The 19,379-nt window shown below is 46.6% G+C and overlaps 1 protein-coding gene across 2 annotated transcripts; it reads left to right on the forward strand.

Moving 5' to 3' along the window:
- The first annotated feature begins 6 nt into the window (after positions 1-6).
- CNTROB (centrobin, centrosomal BRCA2 interacting protein) lies at positions 7-19,068 on the forward strand. Of its 2 annotated transcripts, none has more exons than XM_006761666.2 (19): positions 7-832; positions 1,924-2,008; positions 2,253-2,334; positions 2,962-3,118; positions 4,219-4,335; positions 4,550-4,666; positions 5,004-5,102; positions 6,594-6,830; positions 7,167-7,313; positions 13,384-13,517; positions 14,031-14,120; positions 14,317-14,479; positions 15,376-15,634; positions 16,798-16,955; positions 17,224-17,287; positions 17,461-17,631; positions 17,751-17,874; positions 18,578-18,650; positions 18,875-19,068. In XM_006761666.2, exons 1-19 carry the CDS (start codon positions 551-553, stop codon positions 18,998-19,000), a joined length of 2,685 nt encoding a protein of 894 aa, XP_006761729.1. In that variant the 5' UTR covers positions 7-550; the 3' UTR covers positions 19,001-19,068. The 2 variants fall into 2 exon arrangements, with proteins under 2 accessions (XP_006761729.1, XP_015418069.1); XM_015562583.1 differs by having other exon boundaries at positions 2,995-3,118.
- The last annotated feature ends 311 nt before the right edge of the window (positions 19,069-19,379 follow it).

The raw sequence follows: 19,379 nt of genomic DNA on the forward strand, positions 1-19,379 counted from the left end.
CAGTGGGCGGGGAGGTGCAGTGGGCGGGGAGGTGCAGTGGGCAGAGAGGTGCGGGGAGCCTGACATCCCTGCCTCTGAGACTAGAGGCAGTTGACCGGCAAGTGAGATACCTGGACGGAACTTAGGCCCTTATTGGATTTGGGTTTTTTTCGGTTTGCACGTTCTGGGTGTGGGGATTTAAGAGCTGAGTTGACCAGGGACGTAGCCTGTGCAGAAGTTGACCTGTAACTTTCAGCACTAGATGAACTGCAGAGGTGCTTCTGGCCCACAGGTCTTCTGTCCCCACTCCGTGCTGCATCCCCCCTTTCCACAGTTTCCAGGAGCTGTGGAAGGAGATGCTCTTGCTCTCTCCCATGACCCGAGGTACGGGTGGGAACCTTTCCTCTAGCCAGAAAGCCTCCAGACCCTTATTCACCCACGTTCCTTGGCTTGGAGACTTCCTCCTTTCTCCCAAATCTTCCTTTTCTGTGCACTTTCCCCACTGGACTCCCCTCAAGCAGAACCTGGAATTCCCAGCTCTGCTGTCTCCAGTTCTCTCTTCCCCGCACTCATGGCGACATCAGCTACCAGTCCCAGTTCACCTCTGCGGGCAGAGGACCTCCTGAGTGACTCCTCAGAAGCCCCTGGGCTGAACCAAGTGTCCTCGGAGGTGACCTCCCAGCTCTATGCCTCTCTGCACCGCAGCCGGCAGGCTGAGGCCACAGCCCGAGCGCAGCTGTATTTACCCTCTGCCTCCCTCCCGCCTCACGAGGGCTTGGACGGCTTGGCCCAGGAGCTGAGTCGCAGTTTGTCCGTTGGATTGGAGAACAACTTGAAGAAAAAGATGAGGGAGGTGTGTCTGGGGGGCGGGGGGCCTCTAAGATTTTGGGATTGGGGGTGATAAAAAACAAAAAGCTTTATTGAGATTTGAACTGTTGTTGGATTTCAAATTCCCTTTAAGTACACAGTCATGCTTGTTTCCGGAAGCAAATGTGTATGAGGGGGAGAGTGGCCTGGGACACCGTAATTTGGGAAATCGTGAAATTTCCCAGTGTTTTCCTTTGTCAGAGCTACCTGCACTGTGGGCTAGGTTGCTGTGCTTTGGGGTTTGGGGGCTGGGGGTGAGGATAAGTTTTCTCCATCCTAAAAAGTAACTAGGGACTTAAGGATAGAGCAACATATGCTAAGATCCCTCCAGCTCAAAACTGTTTTGATTGTATGGTTCAAAATTAGGCATGTAAATAATGAAAGCATCTATACTAATAAAAGGGTAATATGTTAAATAGACCAGACATCTTCTGGATGTCCTTCTGGACAAAGTCACGGTGGTGGGGGCAGAGGCAGTTAGGGTGATCAGGCCAGCAGGCAGAGGTGGTTAGGGGTGATCAGGCAGCCAGGCGAGCGGTCCCAGATTGTGAGAGGGATGTCCGACTGCCGGATTAGGCCCGATCCCTAAACCAGCAGTCGGACATCCCCCAAGGGGTCCCAGATTGGAGAGGGTGCAGGCTGGAACCCCCCCACACACACCTGTGCATGATTTTCATGTACCGGGCCTCTAGTTGTTTAGTAAACATGTTACAGAGAAGATATTAGTGTTGCATAGAAAAGGTCTCACAATTTGCAAACTGGTAGGCCTTCCAGAGTTTGAAAAGCTGATAGCCATGGGCTACACAGTCTTTAGGCAGGGTATTTGCTCCCTAGTCAGCAAGAATCCTCTCCACGTTTAATTTAACGTGCCAGATCAACTTATTCACACAACCTGTCTGGCTTCTGTACACATTTGAGTGTGTGACCCTTACTGGGTCAAGTTCTCCTGTTCTTGCTTTTCTAGGTGCTGGAGCAAAAGATATTGGGCTTTAGGGGGTACTGGATGCCATCTACCCTGGCAGTAGTTGAATATAGATTATTCAAGTTGCTTCTGGTTTCTGTGTTCCTTTTTTCTAGGATGGTTCCAAGCATATCTTTGAGATGGAAAGTGTTCGGGGCCAACTCCAGAGCATGCTCCAAAACTCACGTGATACAGCCTATCGTGAGTAAATCCCTTCCCCACAAAGGAGAACCTGGATTTACGGGATGGGAGAAAGTAGAGAAAGGAAGTGGCTGCGGGAGGGCCTACACCTCTGACAGGATTTCCGGAGGAAAGGCTCCGTTCTTTGGCAGAGGGGCCGGAGGAGAGCGTGAAGTAGAAAGGAAGGCGCTCTGTTCTCTTCTCCAAGTGGTCCCTGTTCTCTCCTTACCTGACCCTGGCTGTGGGTCCCTCTGCCTCCCTGCAGGGGATCCCCTTACTCCAGGTGCTGGTTCAGAGAGACGGGAAGAAGACTCCTTTGACAGTGAAAGCACAGCCACCTTGCTTAAGTGAGTTCTCCTTGGGATTCTTCTAGCTTGCTTTTTTGGGAAGCCGAGTGTTCGATTCCTTACTGCCCTTGTACCTCTTAAGACCTAAGACACTTGTCACTTAGCTTTTGGTTTTATCCGTTCTCTCCTATCTTCTCCCTTTACTCCTTCAGGAACGTGGGCATCTGCTGACTAGTACCTGGCCTTCTCCCCACCTCTAGTCCTCCTTCTCCCAGGAGAGTTAGCTTGCTTCTGCTGAGACTTTTACCACAGGAAGTGTGGCATAGAGGAAGGAGCACTATAGAGTGAATCATAGAACCTATGTGCTACTTATGGTTCTACTAGAGACCTGGTGCATGAATTCGTGCATGGATGGGGTCCTGCTGACCCTGATCGCGGTGATCAGGCTGGCGAGGGGAGGGGCCTAGAGCAGTTGGCCGGCCAGCCCCACCCCCTGGTCGAACTCCCAGTCCAGGGGACAATTTGCATATCAGCTTTTAATTATATAGGATCACTACCTAACTTAAAGACTTCAACTGAGTCTCTTGCCCTTTCTGAGTTTTAGTTTCCTCATTGTAAGATGTCACGGTTGGACTAATGGGTCTCAAAAGTTTTCCCAATCTTAATATTTCTACCTGGTTTGCTCAGCACCCGGCCCCTGCAAGACTTATCTCCATCTAGCTCAGCCCAAGCCCTGGAGGAGTTGTTTCCCCGTTACACCAGCCTTCGGTCGGGACCCCCACTCAATCCCCCGGATTTCCAGGGCCTGAGAGATGCACTGGATTCAGAGCATACACGCCGAAAGGTGAGATATCAAAGCTTCCTTTTGAAAGCAGCAGAGATTAGAAAAGGGCTGAGTGCTAAAAAGGCAAAGGCTTAAGGGCCCACACGCTGGGACTTTGCTCAGATGGCTCTTCAGGGAGACCTCCTTTCACCATCCCATCTAAACGGCACACCTCTCCGCCACGTAGTCATTACTCTCATTTCCTTCATGTAGCTTATCACAGTCTGATATATCTTGCTTGTTTTGCCCTTCTGAAAACTAAGCTCCTTGTTCAGCACTGTCTTCCTAAGGTTTAGAATATACCTAACACATAGAAACACTCCATAAGCATGTGGTGAATACACAGTGAACTCTGTTGTCTTGTCAGAGGCTTTATAGCTGCTGATGTAATGAGCTTTATCTCTCTGCACCGTAGCCTGTCTGAAGTGGAAGAAAGAGACACAAGACAGAAGAAAAATCAAAATCACCGATTATGTTGTCATTTTTGGAACTCTGTCTTCTATTTTCTTTTTTGTTAAATATATTTTTATCGATTTCAGAGAGGAAGGGAGAGGGAGAGAGAGATAGAAACATCAATGATGAGAGAGTTATTGATCGGCTGCCTCCTGCATACCCCCTACTGGGGATCAAGCCTGCAACCTGGGCATGTGCCCTCACTCGGAATCGAACCCATGACCTCTCGGCTCATAGATTGATGCTCAACCACTCAGCCACGCCAGCTGGGCTCTGTCTTCTATTTTCAACTGCCTGGGCATGAATGAAAGGCTTTTGCCTTTATCCTTGCTTTGTTTAATCATTGTGTTCAATGAGCTTCTCAGGCAAGAATAACCCCCACTCCTTGCAGCGTGGGCTGCTGCACCTCTGCCAGAAGGTCCATAGATCAGGGAAGGGGAGAGCCTGGAAGCTAAGCCCCTGCTCTCTGAGATGGCAGAGGAAGGTGGTGGAGGCCTTGGGCCTTAAGGTTCCTGCTCTATAATTCCCGATTTTCCCCCAGCTCTATTCTGTTCTTGGGACACAGCCCATTTCCTGTCTCCAGTCCATTTCTCTTAGAGGAGGAGGAAGGTGTGGTGCTTGGTCAGACTGAGGATGGCAGCACTCAGTTTCCTTATCCTTCTTCCCAGCATTGCGAGCGCCATATTCAGAGCCTACAGACCCGAGTGCTGGAGCTGCAGCAGCAGTTAGCTGTGGCCGTGACTGCTGACCGCAAGAAAGACATCATGATTGAACAACTGGATAAGGTGCCAGGCTAGCAGAATGTGCTGGGTCTCTCCACGGGGAGCACCAAGGAATAGTAAACAGGGGTGGCCAACCAGCATCTCTTTGCTCATGCTAGGAGCGGGGGTGAGGGGTGGTACTGACTCCTGGGAGAAGGTAACTGTTGATCTTACCCCCATGGACAGAAAGAGGACAAAAATGTTATTTTGAAATTCCATCTGCCTTTCCTTTCCTGAGACCCTGGCCCGCGTGGTGGAGGGCTGGAACCAGCATGAAGCCGAGCGCACAGAGGTACTTCGGGGACTCCAGGAGGAGCGCCAGGCAGCTGAACTCACTAGAAGCAAGCAGCAGGAGGTGGGCAATGTGTTTCACATGGAATTAGAACCCCGGTCACTGATTGCTAGCGTAAGGGGAGTAGAAACAGCTCTGGATTAGGTCCTAACAGATTGACCTCAATCTTGCAGTAACTGGCCTGACAGTTCTCTCCTATTTCTGCTCCTTTCACTGTTTTTGTTGTTAAACTTGCATCACTGATGTCTTCCCAGCTTTCCGTACACCTTGCAGTCTTTTTGGCTCTCAAGTCATTTCGTTAACTCTTAGTTTTAAAGTTTACATTCTTAATGCTTATTGAAGTATAACATATAGAGATTCCCCTCAGTTCCTCTGTCCTATGTACCTCTCTTCCCAAAAGACAGTAACCCGCCTGGAACAAAGTCTTTCTGAGGCCCTGGAGGCCCTGAATCGCGAGCAGGAAGGTGCCAGAATACAGCAACGGGAAAGAGAGATGCTGGTAAGAATGCCGGGCTTGGTTAATTCCAATAGAGGCTGTTATGTTAATTACTTCTAGAAGGCTATGGGCAATTGGTGGATGTGGGAATTCAAAACTTTAGTTACACCAGGGCAATATTGCTCAAAGTGTGTTCCTTAGAACACTATTCCGCTAGATACCCTCCAAAAAGGGCTCTGCCACAAGTAAGTTTGAGAGACTACAAATTAATCCTCACCACATACATCTAGGGCAGTGGTTCTCAACCTTCCTAATGCCGCGACCCTTTAATACAGTACTTCATGTTGTGGTGACCCCCAACCATAAAATTATTTTTGTTGCTACTTCATAACTGTAATTTTGCTACTGTTATGAATCGTAATGTAAATATCTGATATGTAGGATGTATTTTCATTGTTACAAATTGAACATAATTAAAGCATACTGATTCATCACAAAAACAATATGTAATTATATATGTGTTTTCCGATGGTCTTAGGCAACCCCTGTGAAAGGGTCGTTCGACCCCCAAAGGGGTCTCGACCCACAGGTTGAGAACCGCTGATTAGGGGATTATTTTAAAATACGGATTTCTGGGACCCATCCCCAGAGGTTTTGACTCAGTAGCTATATGATGGTGGTTAGGAACCTAAATATTTTCAGAAATTTCCTAGGTGATTTTGTTCAGCCAGGTTTGGGAATTCTAGTCTAGGGCATAGCCAAAGAAGGGATGATACTCATTCATGTTTCTTATTGCTGAAATGATAAGGTGATTACCCATATGAATTAGTAGCCAGGTTTGGAACTTGTTGCATGCATGACACATGCTTGCTACATGCATGCTGGTACTTAAAATCTTAGCAGGCTACATCCAACCGTGTTTTGAAGGTTGCTGGTTGGCTACTGCATGATAGTAGGCTGGGTTTTTTATTCTTTGTGGAATTTTTTATGATGGTGATAGCTTTTATATATTGAAAACTTACTAAGTGCTAAATGCTTTACATATACTTTTTTTTCCCAAGGGATTTTCTAATTGATTTTTTGAGAGAGAGGAAGAGGGAGAGAGAGAGAAATATCGATGTGACAGCGATACATCGATCAGCTGCCTCCTGCACTCCCCCTACCAGGGATTGACCCCGCAACCCGGGCATTTGCCCTGACCAGGAATCGAACTGGCAGCCTTTTGGTGCATGGGATGATGCCCAACCAACTAAGCCACACCAACCAGGGCTACATACACTTTTTACTTTAATCTTCACAAGGTAGACCCTAATATTATGCCTGCCCATTTCACACATAGTAAATGACAGAGCTGGGATTCAAACTGAGATTTGAACCCAGACTTACCTATTTCTGGAACAAAAGCTCTTATCATATTATAATCCTGTAGGCTTGTCAGCTTTTGTATTTTTAATGGACATAATTCTCAGCTGGCACATTGTGTGGGGGTGGAGGGGCAGATTGCTGGTCTCTTGAGGGCATGCTGAGGATCTTGGTTTTATCCCGGGACTATAGGAAGAGGAAAGGCAAGCTCTGACCTTGAGCCTGGAGCTCGAACAGCAGCAGTGCCGGGCCCTGCAGGAAGAACGGGATGAGGCTCGTGCTGGGCAAATCAGTGAGCACCGACAGTTGGAGACACTGCAAGTTGCCCTAGAAGAAGAGAGGCAGGCCTGGGCCCAGCAAGAGCGCCAGCTGAAGGAGCGCTGCCAGGCCCTGCAGGAGGAGAGCCAGGCTCAGCTGGAAAGGGAAAAGGTAAAAGCAGCAGTTGGGCAACGGGGAACAGATGAAGGGCAAGACAATTGAATAAGATGGGATGTCAGAATGTGGGGTATACGGGGCTGGGATGGAGAGTGAAGAACTATATGTGGGAGACAAGATGGAGATTGTAGGGCCAGCTAGAAGGGCTTGGGCATCAAATACACGAAAACCAAAGAGTGGGGTTAAACAGAGATTAGAAACTAGATCAAATGTGAAGGGAGGGAAAGGAAGCTTGGGTTTAGGGTATGGGGGTGGGGGTGCGTTGGGGAATAGAGGTAACCAGGAGACAGGAAATTCAGTATGTATTTAAGTTTGATTTCCCTTTCTCAGGGGAACTTGCAGAGGGAAGCCCAGGCCGCCCGGGAGGCCCAGCAGCAGCTGGCACTGATGCAGGCCGAGATGCGACGGGTAGAAGGAGAGCTGGATACAGCCCGGAGAGAGAGAGACGCCCTGCAGCTGGAAATGAGCTTGGTGCAGGTGAGTGGAAGGAACTCTGAAGCAGCGTGACCTTTCAGGAGTCATGGCAAACACTCACGTTTCTAATTAGACTTTTATGGGCCTTTGTTTTTATGTGTAAAATGTGTGTTAAGGGAAAATTAATAAGTTTCTGAGAGCAAGTCCATCTCAGAGACTTCTTTCCCTTATTAGTGGTTGACTTAAGAAGATATTCAATTTCTGCGTTAGTTAGACCAGTGTTTGAACAAGCACACTCCTTTCACCGTCTCATTGAGTTGGAGGACTGACCACATGGAAACTAATTTATCATGGAAACCAACAGTATAGATATTAGTAAACAACTTATAAGTAGCAATTTATAAGCTGCTGTCACTCCTTGGTGCTAGATGTATGTGTGTACTCGTGTATTCAGTAAGCCTGTTGAATAGCCCCTCCATGTAAGCTCTGTGCTAGGAGCTGGGGTCAGCCCTTGCCAACAAGGAGCTCTCCAGCCAGGTGGGAATTTGTCTAGTGCACACATTTGTGAAGTAGTATGGTAAACGATAATTGAGGGTAAGAACTACTCAAATGTCATTTTCTTAGTGAGGTCTTCCCCAACCACACTGAGTAAAATCTGCAACCTCTGACAATCCATTTCCCTTCCCTGTTTAACTTTCCTCCTAATATACTGCGTAGCATACCTTTTTTTTTTTTTAAATCCTCACCTAAGGATATTTTTTCCATTGATTTTTAGAGAGAGTAGAAGAGAGAGGGAAAGACAGAGAGAAACACATCAATTGGTTGCCTCCTGCACAAGCCCCGACCAGGCCCCAGGCCGGGAAGAAGTCCGCAACCGAGGTACGTGCCCTCGACTGGAATCAAACCCGGGACCCCCGGTCCGTAGGCCAATGCTCCATCCACTGAGCCAAATCAACTAGGGCCATAGCATACCTTTTAAAATCTTGTTTGTTTTCTGTAAGATCCACGAAAGCAAGGATTTTTGTCTATTTATTGTAGAATTCCAGAATAGTGCCTGGCTTTAGTGTTCAAGCCCTCTATTTCCTTATTGTTCTACTATTACTGAAAGTGGGGTATTGAAGTCTCCAACTATTATTGTAGAACTGTCTATTTCTCTCTTTATTCCTGTCAGTTATTAATGTATTTGGGGGCACTCTTAGGTACATAAATGTTTATAATTGTTCTATCTTCTTTTTTCATGTTTTTATTTATTTTAGAGAGGAGGGGGGAGAGAGAGAAACATCGATGTGAGAAACATCGATCAGTCACCCCCCATACACACCCCGACAAGGGATTGAACCTGCAACCTGGGCATGTGCCCTGACCAAAAATCAAACTGGCAACTTTTCAGTGCATGCGCTGATGCTCAACCAGCTGAGCCACACTGGCCAGGGTGCTAATATCTTCTTGATATAACTTTTTTTGACTTAAAATTTATTTTCTCCCACAATAATATAGCTCCTGAGCTCTCTTTTGGTTACTATTGGCATGAACTATCTTTTTACTTACAACCTATTTGCATCTTTGTATCTAAAGTGAGTCTCTTATAGAAAATATATAGGCGGCCCTAACCCGTTTGCCTCAGTGGATAGAGCATCAGCCTGCGGATTGAAGGGTCCCAGGTTCGATTCCAGTCAAGGGCATGTACGTGGGTTGCGGGCACATCCCCAGTAAGAAGTGTTCAGGAGGCAGCTGATTGATGTTTCTCTCTCATCGATGTTTCTAACTCTCTATCCCTCTCTGTAAAAAATCAATAAAATATATTTTAAAAAAGAAAATATATAGGTAGATCATGGCTTTTTGTTTTGTTTTATTAATCATAGGCATATACAAAATTCCCTATTTAGTTTATTTATGATGATAACTACCTTTTTATCAATTACAGTTGACATTCAATTTTTTTTAAGGCTAATTGCTACAGTCTTTTAAAAAAAAATTTTATTGATTTCAGAGAGAGGAAGGGAGAGGGAGAGATAGAAACATCAATGATGAGAGAGAATCATGGATTGGCTGCCTCATGCACGCCCCCTACTGGGGATCAAGCCCACAACCCAGGCATGTGCTCTGACCGGGAATTAAACCGTGACCTCCTGGTTCATGGGTCAACCCTTAACTGCTGAGCCATGCTTGCTAACTTGGTTAGGCTTGCACACTCCCTTTCTCTCTCTTTTTTTCTCTCAACCTCTCTCCTCTTCCCACCCTCTTCTTCTTTCTCTCTTTCCCACCTCATATTATTTGAGAGTTTCTTTTGGACATCATGGAAGAATATTCTTTTTTTATAATTTAAATTATTTAAGATTTATTTTATCTCTTATATATGGTCAGCTTTTCTAAATGTTTCATGTGTGCTTGAGAATATGTATAGTGTTTGGGTGCAGTTTTGAATGTGTGTCTAGTTTGTTAACTGTTTAGACCATTGTAACCATATAGATTTTTTTCTGTTAAATCTCCTTAGTGTGGATTTGTCTATTTTTCCTGCAGTCTGTCAATTTTGCTTTATACATTTTGTGGCTATGTTATTAGATGCGTATAAATTTTAAAATTGTTATATCATTTTCTGGTAATTGGATGTTTATCCTTGCGAGGTGACTATCTTTTATAATGCTTTTGGCCTTAGGGTGTATTTTTGCTTAATATTAATAGAGCTCTACCAGCCTTTCTTTTAAAAATAGAATTTTCCTGGCAAATATTTTTCTAATCTTTTTACTTTCAACTTTTATATATTTGTATTTTAGTCAAAGCATGAGGTTCATTAGCATTTAATCTATTTATTCATAGTTGGATCTGTGCTTTACTTTATATCTTATTTTGTCTTGCCTATTCAGTGTTTATTTTTCTCTCCTTTCTTGTATCTTTTAGATTCATTACTTTTTGCTCATTTTACTCGACATTTTTCTTCCTCAGCTAGTTTCAAAGTCATAAACTCAATTTCTGTTTGTTTGTATGCTTGTATATGGGTTACTTTAGAAATAATAACGTGCATACCTAAATTATCAAAGTTTAATTATCAGAGATAAATATCAAAGACAAAAAAAGGAGCATCAATTCTACATGTATGGTTCAAAGTAGAATTCTCAGAGAACTTTAAAAATTGTTTTTAAAATACAATAAAAGTTATCTGTACCACAGGTTCAAATATCTATAATAATAAAAGCATAATATGCTAATTAGACTGGACATCCTTCCGGATGAAGCCGGGGCTACTGGGGAAGCCCAGGTCCCAGGTGCCAGAGGGAAGCTGGTGCCAGCAGCGAGGAGAAGGAAGGCCTAATTGTGCACGAATTCCATGCATCGGGCCTCTAGTACTAAAGTAAAAAGCATTGATTGCTTCCTCTTATCACACCATTTGGTGTGCCTCCTTCCAGAGCCTTCTCATTTATGGGCTGGTGCATTCAAAACATGTGAACATGCTATGTATTTGCTGCAACTTGTTAGATTTTTAACCTCAGATCGTAGACACCTTTCCATGTCAGTACATTCAGATGTATATCATTCTTTTTAAGGGTTATATAATATTGCAAGGAATAGATGAATCATAGGTTACTTAAGCATTTTTCTTTTGAAGAGAAGTTTACACGGATACCGATTTTTCACTATAAAAACAGTGCTGCAGTGAACATCATTATGCATAGTCTTTGGTACCCCTTCTATAGGACAGATTCCTAAACATGGAATTGCTGGCTTAAAGGGAATATATATTATTATTATTTTTCATTAAAGAAATTAGGTAGCCATAACCGGTCTGGCTCAGTGGATAGAGCGTCGGCCTGCGGACTGAAAGGTCCCAGGTTCGATTCCAGTCAAGGGCATGTACCTTGGTTGCAGGCACATCCCCAGTGCGGGGTGTGCAGGAGGCAACTGGTCAATGTTTCTCTCTCATCGATGTTTCGATGTTTCTGACTCTCTATCCCTCTCCCTCCCTCTCTGTAAAAAAATCAATAAAATATATATTTAAAAAAAAAGAAATTAGGTAACAAGATATCTAGAGTCAAAATCATAGAAACAGAAAGTAGAATGCTGGTTGCCAGGATTTGGGGAGGGGAAGATAGGGGGTCATCATTTAGTGGATATAGAGTTTTAGTTTTCCAAGATGAAAAACTTCTAGAAATCTACACAACAATATAGTTAACACTACTCAAATGTACACTTAAAATGGATTAAGAAGGTACATTTCATATTATGATTTTCTTACTACAATTTAAAACATTTTTTAAACAATGTAGGTTAGTGCAAGAGTTTGGTATGATTGGGACGTATTTGGGAGCAGTGAGGTAGATGGGTGGTGGGAAATCATAAGGGCCTTGTAAGTCATGTTAAGTAGCTAGAACTTTCTTAGCCAGTTGGGGCATTTGAAGGGTTTCAAACAAGGGAATAAATTGCACATTTTTGTATTTTAGGATACTTACTCAGCCACGAAGGGGAGGATCTATTGGGGCCAGAATGGGAGAGGGGAGAGGGTATGGTCGAGGCAATGAGATCAATTAGACTTGAAATGATATTGAATTAATGTAGTGGTGAGTGGAGGGGTAAATTAGATGTTAAGGAAATAGAATGGAACGATCAGTTGAAGGAGTAAAGAAATAGGAGAAGTCAAGGATAACTCCAGGTTTCAAATAGCTTGCGTGTTTCAGTGGAGATCGGTGTCATTAATTAGGGCGAGAAATATAATAGGGACAGAAGGTTTGAGGGTAAAAAACCAAATGAGCTCATTTTGGATGTATTGTGTTTGAGGTGTATCCAAATAGTTATTCAATAGTTGTTCTTTTTTTAAAATCTATTTTTATTGATTTTAGAGAGGAAGAGAGAGGGAGAGAGAGATAGAAACATCAATGATGACAGAGAATCATTGACCAGCTGTCCCCCACTGGGGATTGAGCCCGAAACCCAGGCATGTGCCTTGACCGGGAATCGAACCATGACTTCCTGGTTCATAGGTTGATGCTCAACCACTGAGCCACGCTGGCTGGGCTCAATAGTCGTTCTTAAAGCCTGGAAGAAAGGTCTAGGCCCGAGGTCAGCACACTGCAGCTCGCGAGCCACAGGCGGCTCTTTTACTTTAAAAATTTTACGACCACAGGTCTAGGCTAAAGAGAGAGAGATTGAAAAAGTGTTCAAAGTATGAATGGCAGCAAAAAACCATGGCCTAAAGGCCAAACATTGATTATACACATGCAGAAGCACCAGTGGCCGGAGTGTTAATGCGAGGTCAAAAGAAGGCTGAGGACAGGCCTGAAGGAAGCATTGAACCTTTATGGACAGAAGGAGGAAGAGCAATCAGCTGAGCCGAGGAGCAGTCAGATAGAATGAAAACACAGAGATGGTGGCAGGCGGCATCATGGGTGCCAAGGGAACATGGTTTTAGAAGGAAGGGTTGATGTAGTTGGCAGATATTGCAGCAAGACCACATAAGACTGAGAAAGCACCACTGTTGGACTTAAACATTAAATTCTTTCATGATGTATACTATAAGTAGAAATCATTTCAGTGAGTTGAAAAAGAAATATGAGAAAATGGAGAGAGTGATATAGCCTGGTGCTGCTTTAGGAGAAAGGGACACTGACATTTATTGACTGTCAGGTACTGTTACCTCTGACACATGACAAATTTGATTACTCTACGTAACATTTATTTTGGTTAAAAAAATACATTTCTTTTGTCCAGAGTCATTTTCAGCTTTGTGTACACATAAGGTGTGAATACTTCATGCTCTAAAACAGCGGTTCTCAACCTGTGGGTCGCGACCCCTTTGGCAGTCGAACGACCCTTTCACAGGGGTCGCCTAAGACCATCCTGCATATCAGATATTTACATTACGATTCATAACAGTAGCAACATGACAGTTATGAAGTAGCAACGAAAATCATGTTATGGTTGGGTCCCAACATGAGGAGCTGTATTTAAAGGGCCAGAAGGCTGAGGACCATTGCTCTAAAGGGAAAGGGAACCTCTCCCACTCCCGTGGCAAAGCTCCTGACTCTCATCCCTTGGGCATGTGAGGGGACATGTTGGCACATGGGTTTTTGTCTACATTCTATCATCGTCCTCTCTTAATTCCAAACAGAATTGAGCTATTACCCACCTTCCTCACTCCCAGGCCCGGTATGAAAGCCAGCGGATCCAGCTGGAGTCAGAGCTGGCTGTGCAGCTGGAGCAGCGGGTGACAGAGCGGCTGGCCCAGGCTCAGGAGAGCAGCCTGCGGCAAGCAGCTTCCCTGAGGGAACAGCACAGGTACTGGGCCTTCCTGGATCTGCCCCTCCTGGGCCACACAGGTGCCATTCGTGCCCCGCCCACGTCCTCTCCGAGCCCTTGTCGTTTCCCACGCGCTGGCTGCCGCACCTGGGGGACAGCTGCCTACAGGTGCACAGAGAGCCAGAGTGCTTGATGCGCAGCCTTTACCCAGTGACTGATGGGACAACGATGAGCTGTGACCTACTCCATCTCCAGAGCTGCCCTGTGGGATCGAGCCTCCTTCCCATCCCAGTCTCACTTCCCGTCTTCCCCACTCTCCTACCAGTTTTTTTTGGAAAATGCTTCTTAAGTGAATTATTTTCCCATAAATCCTCATCTCAGCCTCTGCTTCTGGGGAGCCCATCCTAAGGCACCAGCTTTGTCCTCGTCTCTTCCCTGAGCCCGCTGTGCTGTGTCCTGCTGGCCGCCTGTGGCTGGCCGTCTCACAGGCACACATGCTGGCTTACTTCTGTCCCCACGTTCAGTTTTCTCGTCTCATCTGTGTCCTCTTAGGAAGCAGTTGCAGGACCTCAATGGACAGCACCAGCAGGAAGCAGAACGAGAGGAAAGGCAGCAGCAGGTGGCTCAGGACTATGAGCTCAGGTACTGGTCCTGGGCGTCCCCCTTTGAGGCCCGGTCCTTTCCCTGCACGTAGAGCCCAGCCTGGGAGTGGTGAGAGCTGCCCTCCATAGACCTTCCTCTTCCGCATTGGCCCCACCTCCTGTCAGGACTTCCGATGTCTCTGACATTCCGTTTTGGTTCCTCTTATTCCAAGTCAGCTCTCCCGTCTTTTCTTCAGACTGGCCCGGGAGCAGGCGCGAGTGCGGGAACTGCAGAGTAGGAACCAGCAGCTGGAGGAACAGCGGGCCGAGCTGGTAGAGCGACTCCAAGCCATGCTGCAGGCCCACTGGGAGGAGGCAAACCACCTGCTGGGCACCTCTACCCTGCCTGCCAACCCCCCAGTAGGCATTACCCCTTAAGCTAAGCAGCTCAGAGTGTGTCTAGATCCCTTCTTTGGAAATCTAGCTTCTTCCCAAGGGAACTCCTAAGTTCAGGTCCTTGGACCTGCATTTTTTTTCTTTTTTAAATCTGTGTGCTTTTCCCAGAAATAACTGTCTCGTCAAAAGAAATCTTTTTTCCATGGCCATAGCTCACCAGACTGGCCTCACTGCATTGGGCCTCTCTTCTCTCCACCCAAGAGGTGATGAGGAACACATGATATTAGTCTTGCCAAATGGTAGTTGAATTATGATGTTAAGGGCCAAAATTATTGCTAAGTCCTGCCCTAGAGTAGGGTTGAGAGCCTCACCCTTGACCCGTCTTATGTTGGCATCTCCTGCTTCCTTCTTTTAATTACGACATTTTTATTATTAGCTAAAATGTTTTTTTGAATAGGTAGTAGCATGCACATGGTAAGAAAAAAATCCAAACAGATCAAAAAGATCCACAGAGAAAGTAACCTCCATCCCATATCTGCCCCTCAGTCTCCCGGTTCCTCTCCCCAGAAGAACCACTGTTACTGGTGTCTTGAGAGCTCCCCCCACAAACCGTAGCCTTCTTTACACTGTTGTATAATTTTTTATTTAAGTACTTATTAGTGGAATTTAAAGCTGTTGCCTATATTTTGCTACATGCTATAAATTGCTGCAATAAATACCATCAATCTATGTTTTTGTGCAAATATACCTATAAAACTTCTAGAAATGGAATTGTAAGATCAAAAATAAGCATTTTAAAATTTGGTAGACACTACCATCTTCTTTTAAGGAAGTCCCGCTAATTTGTAATCTGTACCGTGTCTTGCCTCTTTAAACGCACTCGGCTTTGGCCCTTCTTTGTGCCTCCCTCTTATCCCCAGGCCCCCGCCGCCCGCCCCTCCAGCCCCGGGCCTCAGGAACGCGAGAAGGGGGAGAGGAGGAACTGGACTGTGCCTCCCATGGCCGTGGCCCTAAAGCCTGTATTGCAGCAGAGCCGGGAAGCCAGGGACGAGCTGCCTGGAGTTCCACCTGTTCTCTGCAGCTCTTCCCCAGACCTTAGCCTCCTGCTGGACCCCCCTTTCCAGAGCCAGCATTCCTTCCAGCCCCTGGAACCAAAGCCAGATCTCACTTCTTCTTCAGGTAATGGGACAGGCATCTTTGGGTTCCCCTGACCTGCACTAATTGGCTCCCTCTTACCTCGCTGCTTTTCCATCTGGGACTTGAGTATTTAGATGTCTGAGTGACCTTAGGTTGCAAGGAGTAGAAATCTACTCAAGTTGGTTTGAATAAAGGCAGGGAGAGCTCATGGAAATGGGGTGTAGCTGGCCCTAATGAGAACTGGAGTGTGGACCCAGCAGCGCTATCGGGCTGAGGCGGCGGCTCCTCCCTTCGGGCTTGCATGGGCTCCTGACGGCCTCTCCCTGCACCTCTGCTTCTCTCTCTAGGCAGACCAGCACTTCCTGTGCTCAGGACTGTAGCTCTCATAACTTCAGCTTGAACATGGATTTGACCAGCCAAGACACTAGATAACCTTACAGAGACCATGGTGTCTGTTCCTTAAGTCCAGTTTAAAGAGAGGCAATCTGATGGGTTGGCAACAGTCCCTTAGGTTGGCTAACCTTGGGAGTGTGCCACTTGGGTGGATGGGGGTGCTCTGTGTGGTGCAAACATGACAACCCAGGTTGAATTAAGAATGAGGGATGCCCTGGCCAGTGTGGCTCATTTGGTTGGAGTGTTGCCCTGTGCACCAAAAGGTCTCAGATTCAATTCCCGGTCAGGGCACGTACCCAGGTTGCGGGTTTGATCCCCAGTTGGGGTGTGTGCAGGAGGTGGCCGATCGATGTTTCTCACATCGATGTTCCCCCTGAATATTAGTTTTGGTTCTTTAAGTAGTTTATGGTGGTACTAGAGGCCGATGCATGAAATTCGTGCAAGAGGCTTGGCCCTCACAGCCCCGGCTTCGTTCGGAAGATCGGCTGGAAGGACATTGGGAAGGTCGTTTGGCTGTCCGGTCTAATTAGCATATTATGCTTTTATTATTATAGATGTATTTATTTAGAGTCTGAGTACTACAGCTTTCCCCTTCCATCTACACTTCTTAGAATTCAGCTGATTCATCTCTCAGTCCTCTTCCACCCTTTCCTCCAGCTACTTTAACTTTTCGTTATCTTCTCCTTGCTGCAGTGTCCCTCATATATTTAATAGGCCTCTTTTGGGGGGGCATTTGGTGAGCTGAGTTGTGGAGGAACCCTTGCCCCACAACATACACATGTGCTTGCGCACATACATGTTTCACTCTACAGCTGGGGCCTTCCCCTCTGCAGCTGGAGCCTTCCATCCGGATCACAGAGCAGAACGGCCGTTCCCTGAGGAAGACCCTGGGTCAGATGGCGATGGCTTCCTGAAGCCAGGGCTGCCACCCCCTTCTCAGCTGGACGGCCTCAAGCATTTTTTGCACCAGGTAAGAGAGGACCCACTCATCCCACCTCTTTTCTTCTTCCTTCCTCATTTCCTTTTTCTACTCTAGGAGTCCAGGCCCTGGCTTCATCTCCCTTTTTGGATGAATACTTTGTCCCAGCTTCTTACTCTCTCAGTCTTATTCCTGTCTCGTAAATCCTTTCTGGAACTTAGGTGGCCAACTGTAGCTCTTACTTCCCCAGCTTCTGCTTCCCTCAGATACCTAAGTCTCTTTATTGGTCCTGAGGGAACCTTACTCTCTTGTCCCCCAGCTGCTGGAGACAGTACCCCAGAACAATGAGGACTCCTCTGTGGACCTGTTACCCCCTAAGTCTGGTGAGTGCCAGCCTGAAGAAGGTTGGGGCTGGCCTGGAGAAGTGGGAGTGGGTTGTGTGGGAAGGACTGTGAGGAGCTGGCAAAGATGGTGGAGCCTAATGAAGGCCAGGGGGCAGGACCGCCTTGGCTCTTTAGCCCACTTCCTGATTCTTTGATCTCTTTCCTTTTGCTAGTTCCCCCGACCGTCCCATCTTGGGAGGAAGCCCCTCACGTGCCACGCCTCCCACCCCCTGTCCATAAAACTAAAGTACCCTTAGCCATGGCGTCTAATCTTTTCCGGGTCCATGAGCTTCCCTCAGCCCATTTACAGAGCAGTGGTCCCAGCAGTGGCTCCCCAGAGAGAGGTAAGCAGGTCATGGTTTACTGGGAGATAAAAAGGGAAGGGGTTGGGTGTGGAGCCAGGAGATGGGATGAGGCCTGGGGAGGAGGGCTAGGATGACAGCCATGACTGATGTCTCTCTAGGGGGAGATGGGCTCGCGTCCTCGAGGCAGCTGATGGAGATGTTACGACTGTACCAGGCTCGGGTCTGGGGGGCACTGCCTGCTGAGGATCTGCTGCTCTACCTGAAGAGGCTGGAACAGAGCGGGTACCAGCCTGGGAGGGAGGGGAGGGAGGAAGGATTAGGGGTAGAATCTGGACTGTGGGCAGGCAGGGAAGGGAGGGATGTGTATGTTGTCCATTGAGTACTCTTTTCTGGGGAGGACCATGAGGGTGAGATGGGCATCAACACGTCGTTTCTTCCCATCTCTCACTGCTCCCCACCTTTCTTTTGTCTCTTCCTTTCTAGTTTGTTTTTTTCTTTGCTTCTAAAAAGTCTCTTCACAATGTCTTTCTACCTTAGTTTTGTCTTCTTTACCCTGCAGCTCTTAATTCTGAAGCCTAGGCTGTGATTTCCTAGTATAACTCAGTATTTGATTCCACTTATATCTCCTCCTATTGAATTCCAGGTCTATCTTGTTTATTTTTATTCTTTTTTAAAATATATTTTTATTGATTTCAGAGAGGAAGGGAGGGGGGTAGAGATAGAAAAACATCAATGACAAGAGCGAACCATTGATTGGCTGCCTCCTGCACACCCCTTACTGGGGGATCGAGCCTGCAACCCTGGCATGTGCCCTTGGTCAGAATGGAACCTGGAACCCTTCAGTCCACAGGCCGATGCTCTATCCACTGAGCGAAACCAGCCAGGGCTATTTTTCTTCTTAAGACAGAGTTGGGGAGTGGTTCTTCTATTCAGTCTTGGGGAGAGTGGGAGGAACTGCTTCCCCATCTTGCTCCCTTTATGGCAGGTCTGACAGCCGAGGGGATACTGTCCCTAGAAAGAACACAGACTCCCGCTTGGGTGAGGTCCCCCGGAAAGAGGTGAGCGCAAGCAGGGCAGAAGGAGGGGGATGGAAGGGCTCCTACTCACTCCCGGGGCTCTGTTCTCTGTGGCCTCGCCCATCCGATTGCTGTTCCATTTTCTGCAGTGGCCCCTCCCCTTTGCGGAAAGACGCTGGTCCTCTCCGGGCAGGACGCCTTTCCTCAGTGGGGTTGGGGATGAGAGTACACAATGCTGACTGTCTCTTCTCTCCTTCAACGCTCAGGTTCCCTCCCAGGCTCTCCCTCGCCGCCTGGCCACAGTCCCTAAGACTGAAAAGCCTCCAGCACGCAGGAAAAGCGGGCACCCTGCCCCTGGCAGCATGAGGAGCCGGGCGGGAATCTGGAGATGAGCCCTGCCCTTTCTCCTCCTCTTCGTGCTCTTGTTACTCTTTTAATAAATGCTCGATAGTCTGCGTTAGAGCCTGTGACTCTTAGGAATTGGCACATGGAGGTTTTGTAGGAAACTATTTTGTAAAGAAATCTCATTTTATTCTGTTTGAGTATGTTTTTTATACGTTACATTTCTATTTTATATTCTGTGGAAAAAGACATGAGGACAGTCTTATGGCTAGATTGGAGAAGCTTTAATGAGCTAAGTTAGTTCAATGTTTAAAGGCTAAAACCTACAGAGTGACTAGCTGTGGTTGGCAGTGTAATTTTGAATGATTTTTATTTTCTTTATACATTCCTGTGTTTTCCAAATTTTCTAAAACATGTATTATTAAACAG

The sequence above is a fragment of the Myotis davidii genome, unplaced genomic scaffold (genome assembly GCF_000327345.1).
Source record: "Myotis davidii unplaced genomic scaffold, ASM32734v1 scaffold37, whole genome shotgun sequence".
NCBI classification, from domain to species: Eukaryota; Metazoa; Chordata; class Mammalia; order Chiroptera; family Vespertilionidae; genus Myotis; species Myotis davidii.